This window comes from Eptatretus burgeri, chromosome 2, assembly GCF_056783735.1.
Source record: "Eptatretus burgeri isolate ZD-2024b chromosome 2, Ebu_testis_v1, whole genome shotgun sequence".
Lineage (NCBI taxonomy): Eukaryota > Metazoa > Chordata > Myxini > Myxiniformes > Myxinidae > Eptatretus > Eptatretus burgeri.
This window is the reverse complement of record NC_140962.1, coordinates 19470501-19497442: the sequence shown is the minus strand read 5'-3', so window position 1 is coordinate 19497442 and position 26942 is coordinate 19470501. Positions and strand designations below refer to the sequence as shown.

Genomic DNA, 26942 nt, shown 5'->3' with positions numbered 1-26942 from the left:
AGCGAGGTGAAAGGTCGAAGGCAGGGGGTCAAAGGCGAAGCCACGGGGCTTATATAAGCGACCGCGTTCGTCAGTAGAGTCAGTTAAGACTTCGCAGTCGGTGGAGTTGGGAAGAAGAAGCAAGAAGGAGTTGGTCGTCGTCGTGTGCGTTGGAGTCGGAGCGAAGAGGACGGAGCTGTGGAGAGGCGGCGAGGGCAGACGAGGGGGTGCTCGCGTCGTGCCGGGAGCTGCACACCAGGGAGGCCGACGGCGCGACCTGGCCGAGGTGGAGACGCTCGTCGCGGGACTCGAGGCAGAGTAAAAATCCTCCTTACCCCGAGCATCAGCAACCCCCTCCTGTTTCCCCCCGCGCTGAGATAGTGCGACCAAGGGGGCCCCTTTCCCACCCCCTACCAGACACTGCCCGCGAGGCCCGCGGAGTTGAGGCACCATCGCCGCTCCGCGTCTCATCACCAGACGGGTAAGCCCGACCCGGTCTCGGCCTCAGGCCCGCCTCATCCTTGAGGGTGTTCTTTTTCTTGGTTTTGGATATGTGTTGTCGGCGCCGTCTGTGAAGTAAAATTGTATAAGTGTTGCCGTGTGCTCGCATAATCGGTATTAGATCTGCATTGTCGCATTTGCTTTTTGTGTAAAATTGCATTGTGTTTCTTTTCCTTTTCTATGTGCTTTTGGTGGAATTGAATATGTGTGCTTTCCGTTCATCGCGAATAAATGTGCTTTGTGTTGAACTGTTTCCCGCTTCGCTTCGTCATTTCTTTCATTGAATCCTCATCTTGCTTCACGTAAAGGGTTGGTAGTGGGCTGAATACGCCCGATAATTAATCGAACCGTCGAGGCCGACGATAACACCGCTCGGTTATCCCGATAGTACGGAACGGGTCGCTTAAGTGGCCCGTGTCCGAAGTCGACCTGCGGCGAGGTGCGATCGCCCGGTCTACCCTCCGTGTGGGTACTTAGGTAGGTCGAATTTGGCGAGCAACCCTATCCCACGCGGGGGCCGATTGGCTCGATCGCGGTGAGACCGAAAGGTCCACCCGTGACTGGTTCCCGGAGTTAGTCTGAGAGGGTCACGACTGGATTGTCCGTCCGGTGGGCGACGTGCCGCGATTCGAGTTACGTGGCCGTCAGCACGCCGGCGGGCGCGAATCCGTAACACTGGTGTCAGGTCGTGCGATACAAATCCATCGCCCTTCTCGCGGCACTGGTATCGGAGAACAGGAAAACGGGCTCTCCTGTCTCCAGCTAAATTCACGGGAATCGGTCCACGGGTGAGAGAAGCGACCCCCGATTCCCTCCAAATTACGAGCGATTCAAATTAACCCTTTAAGAGAAGCAAGATGGCGTCTCAAGGCGAGCGGGAGCCGGGGGTATTAGAAATGGATGTAGAATGTGTAGAATCCATGGCTCAGGATGAAATCCCCGTGCAGGAAATGTTGGTTGTACAGGAAAACGAACTCGCCCAACTGAACCCAGAGCCCGAAATGGGTGCGGCAGCGGCCGCGGTGTATGACACCTCCCCCCCCCCCTCTCCACCAAAACCCTTCCCCAACCCTTGCCGAAACGGCTCAGCTGAGTGCACCCGACATGGCCCAGCGATGCGCCATGCTGGCGGCAATGACAGCGAGAATGGATGCGAATACACAAAAAATGGATGTGAATACACAACAAATGAACGAAAAGATGGATGCGAATACACAAAAATTGGATGCGAATACACAACAAATAAACGAAAAGATGGATACAAACACAAACAAAATGAACAAGCAAATGAGGGAAGAAATGAAAGAGCTACGGGGTGAGACGCAGAACATGGGCCGATGCCTGCAGGCGGGCATGAAGGCCGTGACCAGGGAGATAGGAATGGCGACTCCACGTGTGGAAGCAAACGAGCTGGAAGGGGGTGCAACGGCTGTCGGGCCCGCGGTGGAGGCGGGTAAAAAAATAATTCGGGGGGCGTGTTGGGCGAGGGTCGTGACAGAGGAATCGACGGTGACCAAAAGGGAAAAATTAAATGGGGAGACCAAAACGTGTGAGACGAGACACGAGGTGACGACGACAGAAACTTATAAATGTATAGAGACACGGGAGACAGAAAAAATAGAGGAGAAACAACACGATGAAGACGGGGTAAGTGACGCACACACACACACGGAGGTAGTGGAGGATAGTGAGGTTGAGCTCGCGGAGCGTGTAGGGACCCAGTGCGAGCACCTGGATGGCCTCCTCAGGAACGAGGGGAGGGAGTATGCCCCCTTGAGGCGAGTCACGACCAGGTGAGTTCGGTCGTGCTTTGCGAGGTTGAGGGGACGGGTGCTGTGGACAGGTGCACGGAGAGCTTGGGGGGTATAGAGGCCCCGGAGACCCTTGTGGGGACACGAATCCCCAGTGTGGTTGTCCCTGTGTGTGTGGTGCAAGGTGTAAGTGCGTCCCCGTGTGTGGAAGCGACCCCGTGTGTGAGTGGTGTGGTGGCGATGGTGCCAGGGTACGTGCTTCCCAGCACGCCGTGTGTGGGTGAGGCACCGTGTGTGAGTGAGGCCGTGTGTGTGGATGAAACGGCCAGTGTGGATGAGGCACCGCGGGTGAGTTCCCCCGCGTGTGTGAGTGAGGCACGGTGTGTGGATGAGGCACCGCGTGTGAGTGCCCCCGCGTGTGTAAGTAGTATGGTTTGTGTGAGTAGTGAGGCACGCGTGAGTGAACGGCCGAGTGCAAGGGAGACCGTGTGTGTGAGAGAGCGGTATGTAAGGGAGATGTCGGTCGGCATGTGTGAACATGCAGTCGCGTCTCCCGGTGTGAGTTTAATGGTGTGGAGTGAGAGCGTCGTTCCACGCAGGAATGCGTGTGTTGAATGGCGACGACGACGGCGACAGAGGAACGAAAGCCGAGTAGCGGCTGTAGTTGTTTCGGGGACCGTGCCGGGTTCACCCAGCAGTGAGCACGAGGTCCGTGCTGTGCAACGCACGAGACCACCACGTGCTCGCTTGCGAGAGTGAAGTCCCGGTCCGGAAACGCACGCGGTGGATTTGCCGATCCCGCGGACGGACAAAGTTTAGGCAGGATAATGGATTTGGACCGGACGGGTTCTCCACGCGATCGTGTGTGTTAAGCTCCAACGGGCAAAGCACATGTGTTCGCGTGGGGAACCCCTCGAGACGTGGGGCTTGTGTTTTTTTTATGCGCACGGTGACGCCATGGCTGCACGTGGGGTTGGAATCCGGCAGGAGGGGTATCTCTGCCGGATGGTACCGTCCAAGGAGGGACGAGGAACACGTGCAGCTGCATGACGTCACGGGCAGGTGCAAAGTGCGCGAGCTCTGAGTTGCCGCGCTGGAGCTGCGCAGGTAAAGAAAAGGAAAAAGCAAGCCTCACTTTCGGGTGCACAGGATTCCTGGGCAAGGGGTGGAAGACCCCCTTGACCCTGGGCACAGGATGGAAACTAGTTAGGGGGAAGGATTAGCTTCGCTAGACCGACTTCATGGGGCAGGGGTAAGTCCTCATGGGGCCCGTGGAATGGATTAGTTAGAGGGAGTGTAGCGAGATTTAGGTTGGGAAATAAAATGAGATGATTTGGAGACAGTGACAGACTTGTGGATGTGTAGAGGGGACGTAGCTTAGCTACGTAGTGTTAAATGGAACGTGCTATAGTTTAAGGGACGACGTGGGAGCACGAGTTAGTTAGGGGAGGTAGTTAGGAGGATGGCAGAGTTCAGCGGTGTGTGTGTTGAAGAGTTTGTGAGTTGTGAGGTGAGTACATGATAAGTGAGTGAGGCCAGCGGGTCTGTGTGAATGGAGCGAGTCTGGAATGCATGGTGCGATGAGTGATTGGGGGGAGGAGTGACTCCCGCCCAAGGGACCCCGGGGTCAGTGTAGAGTGAGTTAGCTGGGCTAGTCAAATTTACTAAATGGAGGTCGTTTTGTTGTTGGTGGGAGTGTAGGCTCGAAACCCATTTGGAGGGGTGCAGGAGCCCTGTTGACGGGCTTGGGAGCGTGGCTGCGAAAGGTGAGTATCGCTGAGTGGGTACCCCAGGCACCAGGCTAGTCGGCCGCGGTAGGCCAAGGGCCCATGGGGGGCCGGGATAGCGTAGTGGGCACGGGTGCGCCTGCTTGGTGCGGGGGCCCGTGGCGCCATTAGCCGCGTGGGCAGTGTTGTGGGCATGGGTGACCCTCGGAAAGGGGCCCGGGAAGCCAGCCTGCCACGTGTACGTTTCAGGGGAGGTGCCATGGGGGGCACTCCCCGGTGTTAGGGAGCTGGTAGGCTCGGAGGCAGTGTAGTGCCCGGGGGTGCCATAGCGGGAGATTCGGCAGAGGGTCGTGCCTGCCAAAGGGAGCCACGTGTCCCAGCCAGGAGACCGTGTGAGGGCACGGAGCGAAAATTGGGGGGCGAGACCCGAAATTGTGAGGACACCAACACAGGCGACGGGAATCTGGGTTTATAGAACCAATAGTTTAAGCGAGAGGCGCTTGTTGAAAGCCCCGGAGTAGTTTAACAGTTAAATGGTTAGGGTAGATTAGGAGATGTACCCCTCCGCACCATCCATCCCCTCGCTGTCGTTGTGGGCCGCTGGACCCACTTTGGTTATAGATCGCCGAACTCTGGGGAGGCCATTCTGAGGCTTCGTTGGGCCTCGACACAGGACGTTAGCTCTCCCTTATTCCCCTCCGGGAAGGGAACGTAGGGGTTGGGAGTAGGCTAGGTGACAGGATAGGTTAGCCGAACAAGGACGATAAAGGGGGTTAGGGGACGATTTATAGTGGGGAAGTAAAAATATAAAAATAAGTTGGGGCTAAATTGGGGTTTGACAAATTAAGGGAGTGGGTATGTACAGTGACAGGCAAAGGCGATAGGTGGGAGGGAGACAGGTAGGTAGGTCCGAGCCCGCCTTCCAAGTGGCCAGCAGCACCGCACTCCCTCCACCAACCTCCACGGAATGGCAAAGGCTGGCCACTTCATCGGCTGGCCGTGTTTTGCTTCAAGGCCTGTGCCGGCCACTTCAGCCGGCTGGCTGTTTTTCTTCAAGGCCTGTGCCGGCCAACTTCATCGGCAGCTGTTGTTTTGCTGCAAGGTCTGTGCCGGCCCACTTCATCTGCCGGCTGGCTGTTTTTTCTTCAAGGCCTGTGCCGGCCAGTTCATCTGCCGGCTGTGTTTGCCTGCAGCGGTCTTCTTCTGCGGGCTGTGTTTGCCTGCTGCCTTTGCCATGCCATGCCCACTGCCCATGTTCACCAGCCCCGTTCAATTTTTGCTCTGCCCCCCCCCCCTGTTCATTTCCATGTGCGCCAGGATCCGCAAGGCAACAGTTTGCAAGCTGCGAGAACTGCCGTTGGCAGCTACAACACGGGCCTGCAGTGGCGGCCCGTGCACCGTGTTTGTGTTCATCCATCCATTCGTGTGTTCATTGCGTGTGCCACTTGAGCTGGCACGGAGACTACGTTTGTGCAGCCCATGCACCGTTGTGGTTCACTGCGTTCAGTTCAAAAGGGAAGGCCTTGGACTGCGTGTGAGCAGCCAGCCACGTTCCCTGTCACCTGCATTGTTTTGAGCCAGAGACTGCATGCGAGCAGCCTGGCTCCCTGCTAACTGCTTTTCTTTTGCAGAGTTCATTGATCCTGGGCCATGGTTTAGTGTAAAATTTGTAAGTTAAGGTTAAGATGTACTGTAAATATGAGTGCGCCCCCGGCATGTCTGTCCTAGCGCCGGCAATTTTATTTAAGTCGTCCATGTGAGTGAGTTTGTTTAGGTAGTTACGCAGCCCTCAGGTTATTTATTTTGGGGACACGAATACCATGAATGTCGCACTCAGGGATCCGTAGGTAAAATGTACTAGGGGAAAACTACACATGATGGCACACGAAAATTTGACGACTCGGGACGAGTCTGTAAAAAGGGGAGGGGGTAGTGTTGTGGTTAGCAAATTCGCAAACCACCATTCAGGTCCCTTAGGTGAGATATCTCGGTAAGTATATGTGTAGTTAGGCCCAAACCCGTTGTCTAGTGGGAATACATGTCATTTATGCGTGCTGCGACTCTTCAGGATAGCCGTTTTTCTTTTACTATCTTTATTTTGGACCAACCGCCATTGTTACCACCACCAACCACAACATCAACCACCCACCGCGGCGCCGCTTCACGTCACACCTCGCAACCGTCGCATCGCCACCGTTCTTGCGCCGCTTGTGGGTACCGGTGTTGGACTCGTGCAGGGCGCGCGCCGAACAGCGTGTACAAAACCACGGATTTTCCGCTCCAAAAACGGATCAAAAACGACACACGCCCACTTTTGTTCCGTCCAATCGGTGAGCGAGGGGCGATTTGGCCCCGCCTCCAGGGCGTTGGAGGGCGGTCGCTATATGCAAATTTATGGATCAAAATGCATTCACGCCCACTTTTTCTCGGGCCAATGGGGAGCGAGGTGAAAGGTCGAAGGCAGGGGGTCAAAGGCGAAGCCACGGGGCTTATATAAGCGACCGCGTTCGTCAGTAGAGTCAGTTAAGACTTCGCAGTTGGTGGAGTTGGGAAGAAGAAGCAAGAAGGAGTTGGTCGTCGTCGTCGTCGTGTGCGTTGGAGTCGGAGCGAAGAGGACGGAGCTGTGGAGAGGCGGCGAGGGCAGACGAGGGGGTGCTCGCGTCGTGCTGGGAGCTGCACACCAGGGAGGCCGACGGCGCGACCTGGCCGAGGTGGAGACGCTCGTCGCGGGACTCGAGGCAGAGTAAAAATCCTCCTTACCCCGAGCATCAGCAACCCCCTCCTGTTTCCCCCCGCGCTGAGATAGTGCGACCAAGGGGGCCCCTTTCCCACCCCTACCAGACACTGCCCGCGAGGCCCGCGGAGTTGAGGCACCATCGCCGCTCCGCGTCTCATCACCAGACGGGTAGGCCCGACCCGGTCTCGGCCTCAGGCCCGCCTCATCCTTGAGGGTGTTCTTTTTCTTGGTTTTGGATATGTGTTGTCGGCGCCGTCTGTGAAGTAAAATTGTATAAGTGTTGCCGTGTGCTCGCGTAATCGGTATTAGATCTGCATTGTCGCATTTGCTTTTTGTGTAAAATTGCATTGTGTTTCTTTTCCTTTTCTATGTGCTTTTGGTGGAATTGAATATGTGTGCTTTCCGTTCATCGCGAATAAATGTGCTTTGTGTTGAACTGTTTCCCGCTTCGCTTCGTCATTTCTTTCATTGAATCCTCATCTTGCTTCACGTAAAGGGTTGGTAGTGGGCTGAATACGCCCGATAATTAATCGAACCGTCGAGGTCGACGAATAACACCGCTCGGTTATCCCGATAGTACGGAACGGGTCGCTTAAGTGGCCCGTGTCCGAAGTCGACCTGCGGCGAGGTGCGATCGCCCGGTCTACCCTCCGTGTGGGTACTTAGGTAGGTCGAATTTGGCGAGCAACCCTATCCCACGCGGGGGCCGATTGGCTCGATCGTGGTGAGACCGAAAGGTCCACCCGTGACTGGTTCCCGGCGTTAGTCCGAGAGGGTCACGACTGGATTGTCCGTCCGGTGGGCGACGTGCCGCGATTCGAGTTACGTGGCCGTCAGCACGCCGGCGGGCGCGAATCCGTAACAATCTATTTATAATGGCAAAGCATCGTAGTACACCACTTGAGGGAGCATGTTGAGTGTTTTGGGGTGCAATGGAATGCATTGTCACTGGAGCATGTTATCAATGGAGCATGCATCACAAAATTGTATTGGGAAGCATATTATCGTGGAACAATGCACCCTGCTTTCTTTACAAACATCTTTACACCATTCACGCTTAGCATGACAAAAATAAAATTGCGCCAATATCTTGGCAGGTCACCTTTTAGTTTCTTCATCATTCTCAGGTATTGTGCTCTTCTTATTCCGATGGAAGTTGAAGAGGACCACAAGCAGGAGAAGAAGCACTGCTCCAGCACCAACACCAGCAATAAGAGAAAGAACGACCAGCATTGAGCGGGTTGTAGAGCTGGAAGGGTGGTTGGAATCTTGGTCTGCATTGGTGGAATGTTCGTTGTCCACGTCTTTGCCAGGTACAGTGTCGACATCCAACCGAGTAGAACTGCGAGTATTTATGTCAATCTTCGGGAAATCCCCAATGTCCTGGTGCTGTTTAATGGAACCGGCAGTGCCTCGATTAATTCCAGTGTCCTGAATCGTTTCTCGGTCAATTCCACCTGAGTAAACCTCTTCTCGGTTCAGCCCATCTAATTCTTTGTCAAGCGTGGCAGAATGGAGAAGTTCCTGATCCGGCCCAAAAGTGTGACGAGCTGGGCCAAGAAACAAAGAGGGAGGAAGAGTCGTGGAAATGAGGACTACTTGGTGTGAACTTTGTACTGTTGCATGAGAAGTCACTGCAGTCAACCCTTCAAGGAGTAAAGGAAGAAGAGAGAGGGAAAGAGAAAGAAAGGAAGATAAAAGTACGAGTCAATGGAGACTATCTGGAAGTTATAGTTTCTCTTTAAATAACCTGTAATTAGCTGTAAAGTAGAAATATAAAGATACTTATTTAAACAGAACATAAAGAGAGTAAAAGAAGATTGGCTGGCTGACGTTGTACTCGAAGATGGGCGAAACTGGAAAAGGCTTCTCCAAGACTGTTTATTGCAGTACAGCGATATCTCCCAGCATCTTCCAAATGCACATTGTGTATTCGCAAGTTCCCTGAGGGCAGTAAGACCACTCGACCTCTGACCTGCCAGATACAGCATTGAGGAAGCAGGACTGCATGTATTGTTGTGAAGCTAATCCTGCACTCCAAGATGTCATTTCCAAAACGTGATGCAAGCCATTTTTTCAACTCTGTAAATCATTATGTGTTATATGCTGTTAATTACAAGCAAATTCAATTATCATCACATCGAAACAAAATTTGCTCCATTATGTGCAACAGCCAAGAGAAAACTTCTTTGGTTCCAAGAAGCAGCAGCGCATATGTCATTGGTATTTGACCAAAACTGCTCTTTGTCTACTCTGCAAGTCAGCAGTTTCTATCCAGGATTACAAGGTATACCATTAATCTATGGATTAATTAATCTATGGATTAATGGTCTGACTAATTGAATGTGTAGGCCATTTTAACCTTTTTACCAATCCATTTTTAAACTAGAAGGGCACTCGGTAGAGTACATACCTCCACCAGGTAATGCCTGATCTACAAGAACATATCGACACAACATATTTTTGAAATATCATGCTATATATCGTTTTTAGCCCAATCTATTGATGGTGAAGAATCCCTTTCAGCATTAAATAAGTCTCGTATCCAGTTCCAGATTCGGATCTTCACCCAAATCGAATCCATTTGTCGTGGTCACACCCAACGTGTCCACCAAGTTTCATCAGAATCCGTTCACAACTTTTTGAGATATCGTGCGATATATTGGTTTAGCCCAATCTCTCAATGGCGAAGATTCACTTAAATAATTATCGGATACGGATCCAAATTCAGAACTTCACCAAAATGTAATCAGTTCGTCCTTGTCACAAACCGAACCTGTCTGCAAAATTTCATCCAGATCAGTCTACAACTTTTTGAGATATCCTGCACAGAGACAGACAAACAGACAGACAAACAAACAGACAGACCGAGAGGGGTGAAAACATAACCTCCTTCACTTTCAATGATGGAGGTAATAATACAAAATACATGGTCATCACATTAACAAGACCTCGTCTGAATTAAAATTCTCATCTAATTTCCTTGTCACGACAATTAATGAATGTAAATATTTTGGTTAAAATATCGTTACAAAATGGGGGCTTTTGTTATATTTGCAACTTACTGGTGTATTTACGAATTGTGTTGTTTCGTGACAAAATCACCGCTGATTGATTAGATTTTGTGTTTTTACGATGTGTGTTATTTATGATGCCATAATCAAACCGAAGACAAAATACTGAATTGGAGTCATCACGAGGAACCTGGATAGGATTCGGGTTTCAGCCACTACTACACCACGCTCAAACCCATCCAGGCGCAGCCAAGTGAGCCTCACAGAAACATTTCTGCAAGAATTCACTTCTTCCAAGAGAGATGGATATACCAAAAGACTCATGTTGTGATGTTGTATCGGTTGTATCGGTCGAGTCCAAAATGTGTACGATTTCGTTGAAATCAAAATAAAGACCAATTACTGCATCGTAATTCCAAGAAGGAAGCCAGATATAACAACACACACACACACACACACACACACACACACACACACACACACACACACACACACACACACACACACACACATACACACACACACACACACACGTACTTACGTAAGCTATTTTATCTGAAGTTATAACAGCTTACAAGCAATTGTCAGGTCAGGCCAGATCAGATCTGTGATTTGCTCCAAGTACCATGTAAACCTGTACTAACCTGTTCCATGATCGGGTTGTCGGCGACTAAACCGTCTCCCCCACCAGGTTTCCTGGTGAGGAGGGTGTTTGGATATCGACACCCAGCAGGATTAAAAACAAGACCTGTCAAAGGGCGAAGGAGCTCCTTGTGAGCGAACGGCCATCTATGTCTTGTGCCCAACTGTGTCTGCGAACGTCGTCTTGCAGTTGGGTTACTTCTTATCAGGAGGTTGGTGTCAGGATTTGCACTCCGGCCACCGGAAAACCCTTCATTCCGCAAAACATTCTCGAAGCATAAAAAAAATCTTAAAACCCACTCATGGGAGTACCTCCTGTGCAGCTTACTGGATGACGGGATTGGGGCAAAGCCTTCGGGATCCCCAATCTTTGATGATAGGAGGGAAACCACGGGGTAACATTGCCGGGTCAGATTGTGAGAGAGTGTGTCGGGGGTGGTGCTGGGGTGTCGTCCACCAGACGGCGGTCTCCTTGGGTTAACCTGAGGCGGTCCCTTCGGGTGGGTGCCTGGAATGTCCTATCCCCAAGAGGATGATCACTTGTCTCTGTTATCATCTGAGCTCAGCGTTTGGGCATCAGTATTGCAGCTCTCTCTGAGGTTCAGAGACCAGATTGTCGTGAGATAATGGCGGGTGGTTACACCAACTATTGGTTGCTCTGATGATTACCATTCCCAAGGAGTTGCTGTAGCTGTGTCCAATAAGCTGACTCCAATGATAATTAATTGAGGTAACACTGGTCAACGAGCGCAGGAGACAAAGGATTCGTCACTCCTTGGGTGTCATTTCCCTGGTCTCTGTCTATGCTCTGACTGAGGCGAATGATCTCACTGTGAAGGACGCATTCTACGCCACACTCGAGTCTGTGGTTGATCAGTGCCCCAGGCGAGATATTCTTCTAGTCTTGCGGGATTTCAATGCATCGACTGGAACTGATAGGGATGGTTATGAGACATGTGTTGGTCCCCATGGGTCTGGAACTGGAACCAGAATAGCACTAAGTTCCTTGACTTTGCAAGAAGTCATGGACTTAGGGTGGCCGGTTCATCGTTTCAGCGCCCACAAGCTCATCGCTGGACTTGGCATTCCAATTATGGTGGTGTGGCAAAGGAGATTGACCATCTGCTCGTTGATGGTTGCTGGAGGAAGATCCAGAACTGCAGGGTCTACCGGAGTGCGCAGTTCCTCACTCAATACTGACCACAGGCTTGTTGTAGCAACTCCTAAATTGCACTTAAATCCAGGAGAATGGTACTATCCCAGCCTTGGCTGGATGTTGGCAAGCTCAAAGATGAGAGGGTAGCTGAGGAGTTTGTGAACAGGTTGAGTGGACATTTGGGTTGTCTGGGTGCTTTGGGAGATCCTGAAGAGTTGTGGAGTGCCTTCAAGACCGCCGTCCTTGATGTTGCCGGTGGAAGTTTTGGAACTCACCACAGGGCGAAGAAGAATTTTGTCTCTCGAGGGACACTGGATACCATTGACCAGAGTCGCAGGGCCAGGCTGAATGGCAGAGCTGAGCTGTTCAGGGAGCTGAGGCGTAAAACTGTATGTGCACTGAGGGTGGACAAGGAGGCCTATGTGCGAGGAATCTGAAGGGTAGAGCATCACCTGTGGTCAAATGATTCTCTTACTGCTTACAGGGGAATTCGTGCATTGCGTTCATCCAAGCCCATCCCTTGGTGAATTGCAGTGAGAGCGGAGGGTGGGAGGCTCTTGACAGAGAAGTCCAAAGTGAAGGCCCACTGGGCCGGTTACTTTGAGCGGTTGTACCAGGCTGATCCACCAGCTGTCAAGTTGGACGTCAGGGGTGTTACAATGCCTGTTGCTGACCCTCCAATCAACTGTGGTCCACCTTTGTTTGTGGAAACACAGGCTGCGGTGAACCGGTTGAAACGGGGTAAAGCTCCAGGGATCTGTGGCATCCATGCTTAGCTGAACTTCTCAAGGCTGGTAAAAATGCTCCACTCATGTCATTGCATGCAGTTATGTGCTCTGCCTGGAACACAGGCATCATCCCAACCGATTGGAAGAGGGGCCTTGTTGTCCCTCTCTGGAAAGGGAAGGGTGATCGCCAAGACTGCAACAACTACCGAGGGGTGATGCTGCTTTCAGTGCCGGGCAAGGTCTTTGCTTGGATAATTCTTGATAAAGTTCACCACCATCTGCTTGAGCACCGGCGTCCAGAGCATTCAGGCTTTACACTAAAGAGGTCAACGATTGACTGCATCCTTGCTCTTCTGGTCCTCACCGAATGCAGACGAGAGTTTGGCAGGGGCTGCTTGCCGTCTATGTTGATCTCTGCAAAGCATTTGATTCAGTGAATCAGGATTCCCTCTGGAGGATTCTTGGTCTTCGTGGGGTGCCACCAAAACTGATTGATCTGATGTCTGAACTCTACTCTGGTACTGAGAGTGCTGTGAAGTGTGGTGGTACCATCTCTGACTTATTTCCAGTTGTTACTGGAGTTCGTCAGGGGTGTGTACTGCCCCCCACACTTTTCAGCACTTGTTTGGACTGGATTCTGGGGAGGATGTCGGAGAGATCAAGCTGCGGTGCATCATTTGGGAATGTCAAGATCTCTGACCTTGATTTTGCAGATGATGCAGTCATCTTTGCAGAGACTTTAGATATCCTTTTGGGGGCCCTCGGGGTGCTGAATGAGTAGTCTGAGAGGCTGGGATTATGGGTTTCCTGGGTCAAAACTAAGATCCAGGCTTTCAATGACATCTTGGATGCTGCTGTCCTGTCTGTGCCTGTTTGTGGTGAGGATGTTGAGGTCGTGAAGAGATTCACTTACCTTGGCAATGATATTCATGTCTCTGCTGGCTATGAGCCAAAGGTCAACAGACATCTGGGTCGGGCCTGGGGAGTCATGGATTCACTGGATCATGGGGGGTGGCGCTGCCGGTATCTGTGTGGGAGGGTGAAAGTCTGAGTATTCAGGTCCTTGGTGCTTCCAGTCTTGCTCTATGGATGTGAGACTTAATTCCTTTGGTACCAGATCTCATCGGAGAATCCTTGGCCATCGCCGGTCGGACTTTGTGTCCAACGAGCGGTTGCTGAGAGAGACTTAAATGAGATTTGTTACCTGCATAAGTCCGTGAGCATCAGCTGCGGCTGTATGGACAGGTGGCTCGTTTTCCTGACACTGATCCTGCTCATCAGATTCTCTCAGCGAGGGAGTCTCCTGAGTGGAGGAGGCCAATGGGCCGACCACGTGCCTCATGGTTGCAGCAGGTTGATCGGCATCTCAAGGAGATGGGGATGGGCCAGACATCTGCCTGGGGGATGGCCAGAGGTTTCCCCCTATCTTCCACCGTTCAGGAGATAAGCACGTGCAGACAAACAAACAAAGGAACAAACAAATACTTCAAATTATATATTAGATATCTCAAAAAGTTATGGATGGATCCAGATGAAACTTGGTGGTTCAGTTGAATAGGTGATAAGAATAAAGCAATTAGATTTTGGATAAGGTCTGGATGCAGAGTTAAGGTCCAGCCTATTAGTGGGATACAAAAATAATCTCTTCAGCCCAGCGGAGGTATTGCCTCTACCAATTGCCATTCTAGGTATTATATATTATTAGCCTCCATTGGAATGAGTCTGTAATGGGGGCTTTTGTATTTGGTGTCGATTTTTGTGTGTGCGTGCGTGCATGTGTGTGTCCGCAACCATATCTCAGATGTGTATGGACCGATTTTATTCGTACTTGGCACAAAGACAAGACATGATGGTACACATATGCACGTCATTTGTTTTCGACATCAGATCCAAAATGACTGACTGGCGGCCATTTTAGTTGTAAAAAACAACCATTTCTTGGACATGCATTTAGCGATCTTGTTCAAAGTTGGCACACAGATAAGGAATATTGGCTTACATGAGCAAGTCATATTGTTTCTAGATCAGATTCAAGATGGCCGACTGGTGGCCATTTTAGTTGAAAAAAACTTGATGTTGAATACATCCTCAACTATTAATTGGACATGCATTTACCGATGTTATTCAAACTTAGCACAGAGAGAATGAATGATTGCTAACATAAGCACGTCATGTTTTTTCGAGATCAGATCCAAGATGGCTGACTGGTGGCCAATTTGTTATTTAAATGTGTCCCCAGCCATTTCTCAGACATGCATGGTCCCAATGTGTTCAAACTTGGCAAAAGCACAGTACATGAAGGCATACACGTGCCGCTCACTTTATTTTGCGATTTGATCAAAGGTGGCTGACTGGTAGACTGGCGGCAATTTTAGTTGTCCATAAATAAGGGTTATCCTTTTAACTCCATACAGAAACAAGGACAAATGTGTCCAAGAGCAGCGTCCTAAAGGTTTTGTCGGCTAAAAAAATTTAAAAAAAAAAACAACAACTTCCGATATGTCATCACGTTCCTTCATTAAGCCAATAGCGCAACCCGTCATAATGTATTTACGTATTTACGATATATCGTGTATTTACGAAATAAATAATGTATTTACGAAATTACAATACGATAAATGGAATAATCTTTAAATAGTAACGTGGACCTTTCGAAACTTTAAAGCAAATGTCCAAATATATTTAAAAGTTCATGATAGACGCTCTCAAAAGGCACCGTCTATGTGAGGATGAGTACATGTGCTCAGTATTTAAGGAGATCCGGATCTTGTATAAACAAGAGCCGAGTCCGAGAGATTAAGGTTTTGTCTTCACAAGACGAAGAAGAAGAACAAGAAGAGGAACAACAACAACAACGCCGAGCTCTCTATGAGCAGCGTTCACTACGCGAGACGCTGCTAAAAATATGAAATCAACAGGGATATGACATTTTATGTCTTTTTTACTTGTTTTTTTTATCATTGTATTATTGTCGTCAATGTTTATTAACCTCCACCATCGAAGATGGACGGAGGTTACTGTTTTCACCCGTCTGTTTGTCACTTACGAAATCTTTAGATTTCATAAGTATATTGATGACTTCCATCCTCTGTTTGTGTGTTTATTTGTTTGTGTGTTTGTTTGTAGGCACGATAACTCGAGAATGGAAGAACCTACCAATGTCAAATTACACCACGTGATTCAGGAGGGTGATGACTAGCGCTGATTAGATTTTGGTCAAAATCGGTCAAAGGTCAAGGTCACAGTGAGGTCAAACATAATTCCGTAAATTCACGTGGAGAAATGGAGTATTTTTGCTTCGATCGACGTTACGAGTTCGTTTTAACTCCGATTTTAATTTTGTCTTCGGTTTTTGCGATCGCTTAGGATGCTTAAAACTCGGTTGTCGAAATTCTGGAAGAAAAAAAATCAGATGTTTTGGAGACGTTTTAAGATTGGATAAAAAATATTTCACTCGCCGCGTCACAGGTCGTCACGTTTTGCAGCGCGCTCGAGCAGAGACGTCGTTGATCACGTAAAGGTTTTCCGTGTGCGCGCTGACGGTGTTTTCGATAAAGATGATGTTTAAAAGTCATTTTTTTTATCCCAATAAAGGTTATCGTCGCATGCCTGACTCGCTAAGCTGTCAGATTATGTAAAGATTGTTGGTGGATGGCCGAATAATACGGTTTTGTGACTGATAAAATAATATTATATAATTGCGTCGAGAAATGGAGATTTTTGCTTCGGTCGACGTTACGATTTTTGATGGTTTGGTACAGAATCATCGTAGAAACTTCTGGTTTGCGTCGCTACCTTCTCCAGAGACAGTTTTTATTAGACAAGGTCAGAGGTCAAGTTGACGATTTCGTAAGTACCAATCCATGACTGCTTTAGATTTCGTAAGTATATTGATGACTTCCGTTTGTTTGTTTGTTTGTTTGTTTGTAGGCACGATAACTCGAGAACGGAAGAAGCTACCAATGTTAAATTACACCACCTGATTCAGGAGGGTGATGGCTAGTGCTGATTAGATTTTGGTCAAAATCGGTCAAAGGTCAAGGTCACAGTGAGGTCAAACATAATTCCGTAAATTCATGTGGAGAAATGGAGTATTTTTCCTTCCCTCGACGTTACGAGTTCGTTTTAACTTCGATTTTAATTTTGTCTTCGGTTTTTGCGATCGCTGAGGACGCTTAAAACTCGGTTGTCGAAATTCTGGTAAAAATTGGATGTTTTGGAGACGTTTTAAGATTGTTTAAAAAAATATTTCACTCGACGCGTCACGGGTCGTCACGTGGTGCGGTGCGCTCCGGCAGACGCGTCGTTGAGTTACGTTAAGGTATAATTGCGTGGAGGAATGGAGATTTTTGCTTCTGTCGACGTTACGATTTTTGATGCTTTGATACAGAATCATCGTAGAAACTTCTGGTTTGCGTCGCTACCTTCTCTCGAGACAGCTTTTATTAGACAAGGTCAGAGGTCAAGTTGACGATATCGTAAGTACCAGTCTATGACTGCTGGTTTGTTTGTGAACAGTATTACGGAAAAACTCCTGGACGGATTTCGACGAAACCATGGTGGGGGATTGAGGTATGGTCCAAGGATCATGCCATTAGATTTTGGACTTGGTCCAAAGTCCAATATGGCCGCCATAGCGGCCATTTTGAAAAAAAATTTGAATTTTTGTTTTTGCATTTCTACATGTTTTTAATGATTTCCAACCAAAAAAAAAATTTTTGTTAGAGAAGAAGAAGAAAATTTTGCAACTTTTTTTCAAAAAAATTTCGATTTTATTTGAAAAATATTTCAATTTTTTTTTGCATTTCTACATGTTTTAAGTGATTTCCAACCCCCACAAAATTGTTAGAGAAAAAAAAGCAGAAATTTTGCACCTTTTTTTTTCAAAAAAATTTTTGATTTTATTTTTTTGCCATTTCTACATGCGCGTCGATCTAGTTTAGTTAATTCAATCGTGGTTCAGTAGAGTCTGATCCGTTTTGACCTACAATGAATAGGATATCAGGTTCACTTAAGTGACCCAGCAGTATTGGTGGCGGAGGTTTTGCACTCTACCGAGTGCTCCCCCTCTAGTTATTTCATGTTAAAACCAATTTTAAATTGTCCACTATAACGTCAGCCCGAGAGCCCTATCATGTGGTTCAGCATACTGCAGATCAGCACAAAACTGGGACCGAGGAGGGTATGTGGGGAGGGGCATCTTGCCCCCAACATTCCCTACAAGGCCATCTTGCCCCAACATACTCTCCATAGCATTTTAGTAATGACCTTTTCATTTTCTCCCTCCACGACTAGATAGAATGCATCCTTCTCTCTGCATTGAGCATACATTCCATTATCATCAGGAGAAGATAAGCTAACTTAGTCTGTTGTATCACCTATCCATGTCCAAGTTAAGCTCGTGTTGAAAATGTTATCGAATTGTTACCAAGTGCTTATCATATGATTTGTTACCTTCACAAGAGTGTCGTTTTTAATCCAAGTAATTAATGGAGTAGGATTTCCCATTGAGACACAAGGAAGAATGACTTTTGATCCGACGGAAATGGTGATGTCCTTTGGAGGTCTTGTGATCCTGGGCTCTGCAAGTTCAAAATAATGTGTTTTTATTGCATGTTGAGGTTTCATGTTGCTATTTCTAGTGGCACATTCCTTGGATTATTTTTTCTTTACTTACTCATCTTCACCTGAAGGGCCCCACAGCTGCGGACTGCACCGCCTACATTGTTCTCCGCTGTGCAGCAGTACACTCCAGAGTCTGTGTCCTCCACATTAACAATTGTCAGCACCTGGTTCTTTTCTGCCAGCCGGTATCGTGAATCAAATGGTCTAGGAGAGAAGCATATGGTTCTTTTATGTACAGAATGAGCACATTGCCAAGAATTTCCAGAGATAAAACCAAAGCTTTGTAAAAACAGTTGGCACTCAACCACATAGTATAGGCATGAAGTAAGGAAACAATGACACAATGATGTGCACTTCATTTTTAGTTATTCTTTTTATTGGACTGGAGTTTGACACCCATCTTTGACGGATGCGATTAATTTACCTTGTCAATGAAGATAACATGGTTGGGATAAAGCCAGAATTGTCGTCTTTCAATACATTATGAAGTACAATACATGCCAAAAAATGTTGAGAAAAAAAAACAAGGCCCATGTATAAAGTTTATAGCCTGATAGAGAAAACATAATTTCCTTTAAATTATTTATTTGTTTTTGAACATTGTCCACTTTGAGTTCAATGCACTTGGTCCAGTGCTGCTGTAGTTTGGCTATGCCCATATTGTGGAAGTCTTTGTCCTGCTTGTGCAGAAACTACTCCATTTCTGCGATCACCTCATCATCATCATCATCATCAGTTTCTATGAAGCTCTTTCTTCTTATCAACTTGATCAACAAGTGCAAAGGAGGAAGAGAGACAGCCTATGAAGAAGTCTGAGGAAGCCAAATTTGCAGATAACCAGGATGGGAAAGTAGTTCAAAGTCATAGTTGCTCACTGTGGTCACTGCGACCTTGACTATGCAGAGTGATGGCTCAATTTTCCACAGCATTTGTTCTTGATGGATGGTTCAACTGCCACCACTGTTCAACAGCACAGTACGTCTCATTGATGGTATCACACTTTCAGAGGTTTTTCAGTCATGATCACCACACATCAGTATCTTAGAAAAGTGGTCATAACTTTTCTAGCTGATACCTTCTTCCTGAACTTTTGATAAGGTGGAGAATGTGTGCTTTCAGTGCATGCTCTGCTCTTTGCTCTCGGGATCAAAGTGGTGAACCCATGACCGATCCTGAGTCGTAATCCTGCTCATAAAGTTATTTGGGTTGACTTGAAACAACTCAAGAAGTCCCCTGGAAATGTCAAGTGTTGATGCCCAAAGTTATGTGCCATTTATCGCCTGTCTTCTATCCAAATCTTATGGACTGCATCAGCTTTTTTCTGGTGTGGTGGCCTCCTCGGGATTCCCTGACCTTGACTCATTCTCAGTGCTGATTCTAATTTGTGGAAATTCAGATATCCAGTTTTAGCATATGAAGAAGTATCATCCCTCAGTATTGCCTCCATGTCCTCGTGGATTTCCTTTGGAGTCGACCCTTTCTTAACGAGGTACTTGATCAATGCTCTGATCTCACTCTTCCTATTTTCAAAACTCTATTGACTGACTCATGTTGGCACCTTTCCATACAAGGCAAGAAAACATCAACAACAGGCCGTTTACAAATAAACATAATCAGAGTACTTTGAACTGTGAAATTGGTTGGATAATAATAATGGCGGTGTGTGCTAACACATTGTGTAAGCATACAAACCGTGTTTCCTCATTGTCTCTGGTCGCTCACCCACATTTGATTTTTCATTAACCTCCGCCATCGAAGATCGGAGGTTACTGTTTTCACCCCTTTGTTTGTTTGTTTGTGAACAGTATGACGGAAAAACTCCGACAGATTTCGACGAAACTTGGTGGGGGGATTAGGTATGGTCCAAGGATCATGCCATAAGATGTTGGACTTGGTCCAATATCCAATATGGCCGCTATGCCGGCCATTTTGAAAAAATATTTGAATTTTTTTTTTTTTTTGCATTTCTACATGTTTTAAGTGATTTCCAACCCCCCCCCCAAAAAAAAATTGTTGGAGAAAAAAAAAATGAAAATTTTGCAACTATTTTTTTTTAATATTTGAAATTTTTTTTGCATTTTTACATGTTTTAAGTGATTTCCAACCCCCCCATAAAAAATTCTTAGAGAAAAAAAAAATATTTTGCAACTTTTTTTTCAACAAAATTTCGATTTTTTTTATTTTTTTTTTTGCATTTCTACATGTTATAAGTGATTTCCAACAAAAAACATGCCAAAATTATAATTGCGGCTGATTTTAGAACTTCAGGTGGATATACCCACATAAAATAAATTTCTGTCTCAAGGAATCTAGTTATGACGAATGAATTGAGTATCTTCTTCTTCTCCTTTCGGCTGCTCCCGTTAGGGGTCGCCACAGCGGATCATCCGATCCGCATAGTGATTTGGCACATGTTTTACGCCGGATGCCCTTCCTGACGCAACCCTGGTCGCCTCTTACGACACAGGGATATGGTACACCTATTTTAACCGGGGTATACACCGGCCCAGTACACTGGTACTCATTTCGCCGACCTCGGAAGGATGACAGGCTGAGTCAACCCTCTGGTGTATTAATTCAGTGGCCCAACGGGGCTTGAACTCAGGACCTTTTGGATCCCAAGCCGCTGCCCTAACCACTGCGCCAACACACCAGGCATGACGAATGAATTGAGTATGTAAAAGTTAAAAGTAAAAGGGAAAGTTGCAAACTATAACTCTGTGAGCACTGTTGACGTCAAATTGAATGAATAGGATATCAGGTTCACTTGAGTGACCTCGCAGTATTGGTGGCGGAGGTTTTGCTCTCTCCCGAGTGCTCCCCCTCTAGTATATTTATGTTTTCATTTACGGATGCTTTCTGATGGTTCTGTGATCATTCCTGGTGTATCTGCTTTGATGTCCGTAGGCACACAAAATTACCATGCTTCTCCATTGTCTTGGGTCACTCACCTGCATTTTTTTCATTTATCTTTCTTTCAATTTTTTTTATATTTTAATTTGCGGATGCTTTCTGATGGTTCTGTGATTATTCTTGGTGTATCGGCTTCGATGTCTGTCGGAACTCAAAATTACCGTGCTTCTCCATTGTCTCGGGTCACACCTGCACGTTTTCTTTTTTCCTTTATTTACATTTTCATTTATGGATGTTGCTCGACGATTCTGTGATTATTTTCCGGTGTACCATCTTCGATGTCCATCAGCACACAAAATTTCATCTTTTTCCATCACCTGGAAGGTACTAATCTTAAATATCAATCAGTGAGTGAGTGAGTGGTTCGAAAGAGCTATATATATATATATATATATATATATATATATATATATATATATATATATATATATATATATATATATATATATATATATATATATATATGAGATATTAAATTGGTCAGGTTAAAAACTTTTGGAATGCCCTTTCTAAACCATGCAACCGGAGCAGCTGCATGCATAAGTATATTGGAACTAACTTGATCACATCAGCAGTACTGTTTTGTCTTTCAATTTCAGAGGTTGTGTCAATGTAGAATTGAAATGTGAAGTTTTGTACACATTTCCCCTAAGAGCTGTTTTGGAGTCCCATTGAGAAAAATTAATTTTACTCACCCGCCTCTGTGCTTTGTAGCCTGGGTTTCAATCTCAACCCAGTTCTAAATTGTCACCCTTGTGTTTCATGAGTGTGTTTGCCCTACATCACATGGACGTAAAACTGGGTGTTTCATCTGCTGGCATTAACTGGTGGATGTTAAAGATCCTACGGCATCCTTCTTGAAAAATAAGCGAGTTATCGCCGCCACCATGAAGAAATTCCAAATTCCTGCTCGAACTCACTGGCCACTCTAACATAGATGGAAACAGCCGGAATGTCAGCATTGATGTGACCCACAGCTATAGCCTGCGTGCAAAAGAGGAAGAATATTTATTATTTACTCTTCATGGAACAAAGAGCTGTGCTAAAGTTTCACATTTGTAAGATACTTCAAAGGAACAAATTAATAAGCATATAGATAGCTGCATTGATGTTACTTCTCGACCATCAACATACAGGCGTCTCAATAAAACGTATACACACTAATATTTCAGAGAAATGAATGAAATAGCAGGGAGAAGGGTGGTAAGTGAGTGTTACTCATCACTAACAGATGGCATTAGCATCTGATTTAATAATTGCACAAAATCAATCACCTTTTATCCATAAGATAGGCTAACCCCTGCTTTAGCGGGGAAAATGGCCTTTAAATGCTTGTGTGTGTGTGTTTTATCCATAAGATAGTGGACATGCACATATCTATATATATATATGAATGCAAGTTGCACGATTGTGTCTGAACAGGGTAAACGTTGTAACCACAGCACATATAATGCTGAATTATATCTCATTTAAGAGCTCTTGGGTCCAGATAGTGCATGCGCAGGCTTACAGAGACTGGTTTTCACACAATCTCGAGTTATGAACATTTTTGTTCTGAGCACACTGGTGGTGTATTGGCTCAGTGTCACTAGTTCGCACACCTACCAGAAGTGAAAAATACATAAGCAGAGGTTATTCAGTCAATTCCGTCCAATGAAAAATTTCCTTTTCGTCCATTTACTTTACTGAGAAACCTTAGTAGTCTTAACAGTCAGTGCCTTATGTGGACTTCCAGTTGAGGGGGGGGGTGGGAGGGATGAGGACTTGGAGAAAAAAAATGGGGAGCTGCAGACCTGGGATTTGGGGGGGGGCTGAGGAATTAGTCTTGAAAACGAAAGGGGAGAAGGAGGACAGAGTTGGACTGGGGAAGAGGGGGTGGAGGCAGAGAAAGGAGAGAGTCGGAAAAGGGAGTTGAGGCTTTGGAGAGGGGGTTGGGGGACTTGGAGTGAGGAGGGGACTTGAACACTTGGGGTTGAGGACTTGGGGTTAGGAGAGGAGGTTGAGGACTTGAAGATGAAAGGGGTTGAGATCTTGAAATCACATTTTACATTCCGACATCTAGTTGATTTCCACGGGTCCCTGCCATTATGCTGTCAGGATATTCCTGACAAACTTCCCAAATATTCCACTCTATTCGGGATTAATTCCCTCACAGCAGGCTGGTAGAACCGGGTTGTCTACAAGTGTGTATATATATATATATATATATATGTGCACTACTGGTCAAAAGTTTTAGAACACCCCCAATTTTCCAGTTTTATTGAAATTTAAGCATTTCAAGTCTAGTGAATAACCTGAAATGGTACAAAACAAAGCGGTAAACTGCCAGAGGTTAACAAAAAAAGTTTAGGTTACAAAAAATGAAAAATAATGTAAATTTCAGAGTTGTTACAAAAGGCCCTTTGCAGAGAACAAGTAATGGGTTAGCAACTGCAGCTGTTCTGCAGCAATGGAAGTAAATTAAGCCTTGAAAGTTGATGCAAACAATTCCTTCAGGTGTCCCAACTTTTGTTGATATGATTAGTTACAAGCCTCTGTCTGTATAAAAGAAGTGTTGGAACAGACTGTGTTGCTACACCCTCTGAAGCATTATTTGGACAATATTGCACTGCAGGAAGTAGTATATTGCTATCATCATGGCGAGAAAAAGACAATTAACAAAGGAAGACAGACAGACCATTATAACCGTTAAAAGTGTAGGTCTTTCTTTTAGAGAAATTGCAAGTTAAGCCAAGGTGTCAGTGAGTACAGTTTCCTACCCCATCAAAAGGCACTTGGAAACTGGAGGAAACTCTGACAGGAAGAGGTCTGGCAGACCCAAAGCCACAACACAACCAGAAGACAAGTTTCTGAGCGTCAACAGCTTGCGTGACAGGTGGCTCACAGGACAGCAGCTTCAACCACAGCTGAACACTGGTCGAAGTAAGGAAGTCTCAGTTTCAACTGTGAAGAGAAGACTTCGAGCTGAAGATTTTACGGGTCGAGTGGCAGTAAGAAAGCCATTGTTAAGATGGCAAATAAGAAAAAAGAGGCTTGCCTGGGCCATGAAGCACCGCCAGTAGACGACTGAAAACTGGAAGAAGTAAAGGTCTTATGGACCGATGAATCAAAATTTGAAATCTTCGGTTCATCACGCAGGGTTTTTGTATGCCGTTGAGTAGGCGAAAGGATGGTTCCTCAGTGTGACACCAACTGTCAAACATGGAGAAGGAAGCGTGACGATCTGGGGCTCTTTTGCTGGATCCAGAGTCGGCAACTTGCACAGAGTGACTGGCACCCTGAACCAAAAGGGTAACCACAGCATTTTGCAGCGCCATGCAGTGCAGCACCTCTGGTCTATGCCTCGTTGGTAAGGGGTTCATCCTACAGCAAGATAACGACCCAAAACATATCTCCAGGCTATGTCAGAACTACCTTCGAAGAAAAGAACAAAACGGTAGGCTTCAAATCATGGAATGGCCAGCACAGTATCAAGACTTAAACCCCATCGAGCTGGTTTGGGATGAACTGGACGGAAGGGTGAAAGCAAAGCAACCTTCCAGTGCAACACATTTGTGGGAACTTCTGCAACAGTGTTGGGAAGAACTTTCTGAACAATATTTGATTCCCATTGCAGAAAGAATGCCACGAGTATGTTCGGCTGTTATATCTGCAAAATGTGGCTACTTTGATGAGTCAAAAATTTGGATTAAATTTTGTGCAACAAAACGATTCCATGATTTCTTTTTTATCTGCAATTCTTTATTTGTTCGATGCTTTAATTTCAGAGTACATTGAACTGCTTACATTTCAGTAAAAACTGGAAAAATGGGGGTGTTCTAAAACTTTTGACCGGTAGTGTATATGTACATGCACATATATATATATATATATATATATATATATATATATATATATATATATATATATATATGTTTTTTTTTGGTGTATATACACATATATGTTGGGATCAGATCCCATCACTATTGTGAGCACCAGAAACCAAGTGCCACACCAGCTATTGCTGAATGCATCCTGACAAAAAGGAAATGCCTGCCACACATTAACCTGTCTGTGGTACACAAAACTGTTCTGTAAGCAGCGAGGAACAATTTAAACTTCAAAAAAAGGCTCTTCTGGGGCTGGAGCTCTGCTAAGAGGCAGAACCGATGCAACTGTTTCGCCAGAAGAGCCTTTTAAAAATTTAATTTGTTCCTTTGTAATTTGTTTTTAGAGTTCTCACCGGATTGCGACATTGTTCCGACTCCAGGTAACCTCAGCATCAGGAATGGCCTCCACATGGCAGTAAAAAGACACTGCTTCATCAGCCAATGCATCCACATTTTCCACTGGCAATGTCACTTTTGGAGCTGCAATCAAAAGGAACCTAATGTTATAAATTATTATATAGTCAGCATAACCATTTCCCTCTGCAACCTGTCCAAAGTCTGATTCAGTGCTGTGAAAGCAACCCCAAAGCAAGGATTATAGCAAGCAGCCCCATAGCAGACTAACCTGAACAGTGATACCAAATATAATTAGATCAACAATGACCAAATACATTTATTTATTCGTATGCATCCTTTGGCTGCATGATTCCCTGGGGGTGTGGCTGTGCCCCCATTACTAGTAAGCTGGTGCTCATTTTGCCGACTGAAGGATGACAGGCTGAGTCAACCCACCTGGTGTTAATTCACCGATAAGACAGGGGCTTGAACTCAAGACCCGAAGATCTGAATCCAGATACCTTAACCAAGTCTATAATGACCAAATTGAAAGCCATTTTCCTGGAAGGAAAAATATTCATGTCATAGTCCAAATACAGGCAAACCTCTGCTTTATGTTGAGAACAAACACATCAAAGCTCAAAATGACCAAAACCAAATGGAACGAGTGTGCAGATTGGTTCCAAGCTCATTCGATTACATTTAAATATTCAGTCCAAGCGCTGTCACTTCAACAGGTATAATATATCAAATGAACCCCAAACGGTGAACCGAGCAAGTCGCTTCCGCACATAAGAAGTCCCCATTATTGTACGGGTTTAACAAAGCTGTCCACATGGAGAGAACAGAGAGTGTGGTTGCTTGGTGTGGGTTCTTGGTCAACGGCACAAGAGCTCTTTAATTGGGTGGTTGCTGGACTACCGTTATTCTCAGGTTTTCTGTCTGTCTGTATGTATGTAATGGACAGCTCTGGAGGCCAGAGGAGTCTACCGATTTTGATGAAACTTGACTGGTAGGTTCATACCAGGATGTAGTTGTATGTTTTTGAGCACCGTTGCTATGGACGCCACCGTTGCCGAGCAACAGGACTTTGAAAAAATCCTATTAAAAAAAAAAAATCGAAAATCAAAAATCGGCTTCCGCGCTTTTATGCGCACTAAAATCAACCTCTGACAAAAATTTTCAGCCCGATCCGTCAAAAACTGTATGACTAGTATGCAATTATATAGCGACCACCCATGTCACCGGCCGGCTTGTAGATGTGCAAGCTTACTGCGGTTGACCCCCAATAGTTGTGCATGTTCAGCAAAATTAACTTGAATATGCATGATGGCACACTGGGGATGCTTCAGCAGGAGATTGCAGATCTCATTCACCTGGCCAATTATTATTAAATTGGGTAACAAGATAACAAACTTCACAGTTTAACAGCATCAGGTTTAAAAAGAAGTTTGAAAAATCCATCAACATGCTAAACGAACCGCCATCAAGTCACTGATGCAGACGTCATGTGGGTGGTTTGGACCGATGTTTTGACCTCGGTACACGGAACAGTCAGTATCGGACAGTGAGTGCGTGCAGGCACACTCACCTGATGGAGGGGATGCGGTAACGGACAAAGCGGTGATGAGGATGAGGGAACTCTCACAGAACATCGTATATCCCGAGCCCACCCGCGTGTCTGTTTGCACGGTGTCCTACGGACAGACGGGCCTGGAGAGGCGAGGCCACCCGATCTGACTGATGGCAACAGCTGCAGCTGCGGGAAACGAAACTCGTTGGGCACCGCGTGTCGCAGACTCATCCTGTGCACCACTCATGCTGGGAACTTCTGACGAGTCCAAGCACCCAAAGGTCATTGGACAGCATCATGAAACCACTGGCTCCGGCCAAGGTCCCCAACGCACAATGCGTGCAAATTCAACCTTGTTCAGTTTGAGGGAAATTTTGGGTCAACCAACGTC

The 26942-nt window shown here is 46.3% G+C and overlaps 1 protein-coding gene across 1 annotated transcript in view; it reads right to left on the bottom strand.

Annotated features, from left to right (window-relative positions):
* Positions 1 to 26942, bottom strand: part of LOC147031528 (uncharacterized) — a 100920-nt gene that overhangs the window by 26117 nt on the left and 47861 nt on the right. The window contains exons 12-16 of the mRNA XM_085849731.1: positions 24996 to 25122; positions 17913 to 18064; positions 17690 to 17817; positions 8529 to 8670; positions 7798 to 8341 (exon numbers count right to left, since the gene is read on the bottom strand). Of these exons, the coding sequence (XP_085705857.1) occupies positions 7798 to 8341; positions 8529 to 8670; positions 17690 to 17817; positions 17913 to 18064; positions 24996 to 25122 (1093 nt within the window). The remainder of the gene's footprint in view (positions 1 to 7797; positions 8342 to 8528; positions 8671 to 17689; positions 17818 to 17912; positions 18065 to 24995; positions 25123 to 26942) is intronic.